The sequence below is a fragment of the Sphaeroforma arctica genome (genome assembly GCF_001186125.1).
Source record: "Sphaeroforma arctica JP610 unplaced genomic scaffold supercont1.7531, whole genome shotgun sequence".
Classification (NCBI taxonomy): Eukaryota; class Ichthyosporea; order Ichthyophonida; genus Sphaeroforma; species Sphaeroforma arctica.
In genome coordinates this window covers 1-1,406 of record NW_014033027.1, presented here as the reverse complement: position 1 = coordinate 1,406, position 1,406 = coordinate 1, and the positions used below count along the sequence as shown (strand labels likewise).

The 1,406-nt window shown below is 42.7% G+C and overlaps 1 protein-coding gene across 1 annotated transcript; it reads left to right on the top strand.

The window, feature by feature from the left end:
* Positions 1–84: 84 nt before the first annotated feature.
* Positions 85–1,310, top strand: SARC_16179 (hypothetical protein; the record flags this gene model as incomplete). The annotated part of the gene is made up of 2 exons (XM_014289710.1): positions 85–154; positions 1,152–1,310. Coding segments are annotated over 2 exons (229 nt in total), but the record flags the coding sequence as incomplete, so codon positions are not given.
* Positions 1,311–1,406: the final 96 nt, after the last annotated feature.

Genomic DNA, 1,406 nt, shown 5'->3' with positions numbered 1-1,406 from the left:
GAATATCAATGCACACGTATTTATTTTAATAGAGTACCTAAGCACGGGAAGAACTAAAGTTAACACACAATTGACTACAGGTACATGGCTCCCATCGGCGCGCAGTGGCTGCTGTTCGCTGCGATGATGCAAAATGTCGAGGCGCTCAATCTAAGTATGTTGTACCATGAAGAGAACTAGATGTTTTTAGTCTAAGTGTGTTGTTCGATGGCCATAACTAAATGGTTGTAGTACGTTTCATAAACAAGTGTTATGATATGTGTTATTGGTCCATTATTGTATCGCTAGTTGTTGTACCTAGGCACTCAAGCATGGTCGTAAGCCACACACATACACACACACACACACACTTGTGTACATATGCTCATCCATGCGGTGACACACAACCCACTGCCCGATGCATGCAATACTTTTTTTGCATAGTAGGCACCCGGATGCAATCGGTAATGCTATCATATATAGTAGTTTTACCTACCTACCGACGTGCTGTACTCACAGCCACCGTGGCGCTACCGTTACTGATGAGTGCGTTGCCGTACTCACAGCTCATATGTACGTGAACCAGCTCGAGTTGATTGAGTTGATTCGGTCAAGCCGTCCGTAATTCTAACTACCTACCTGTCCTCTAGGAACATCACGTCTGGTTTGTCTATCCATGCCTGAACCCTCAACGCTAAAAGCCTAAAACTCTGGGTTGTCTATAAATGTATCGATCGAGAAATAGTTGTCATGTGTCCATATTTGGTCAGCGTATCCGTCGGCGTACCTACCTACCAACCGGATTGATCTAATTATCTACACTCGCAGAGGCCATGCCACTGTTGCTATTGATAATTGCGCAACCAATTTCACATCTCATGGAAAACGTATATGTTGATTCATCTATTGTCATATCGTCCTAGACACAGTTGGCTATTCTACCACATTTTGTATATTTATCTACCTACCTACTTACCTAATTATCTACCTACCTTCACCCACAGTTGGTAATGACGCTTCTGGTAACTTTGATGTGGCACTGTCGTATTTGCATTTCATTTAAAACGTCGCAACTGATTTTCTATTGTTGAATCTTCCTCGAAGCAGTTGGCGATTCGACCACATTTATACCACTTTTACCTACCTACTTAACTACCGACGTACACCCACAGTGACCATGACGCTGCTGATGACGATGATGGCGCTTCCGTACTCACACTTCATTCGGTGCAGCATGATGATCTGGTTGCAGACACTGGTTATGTTTAAGCTGCTGTATCGCCTGCCCATAGTCCAGAGCTACTTTACGCACCTACATGTGGACAGTGCAGGTATGCCTGCCTATACTATGATTACACACACACACATAGAACTATATATATGTATACACTACAATATTTTCATGTAAGTATATATGTATACATATA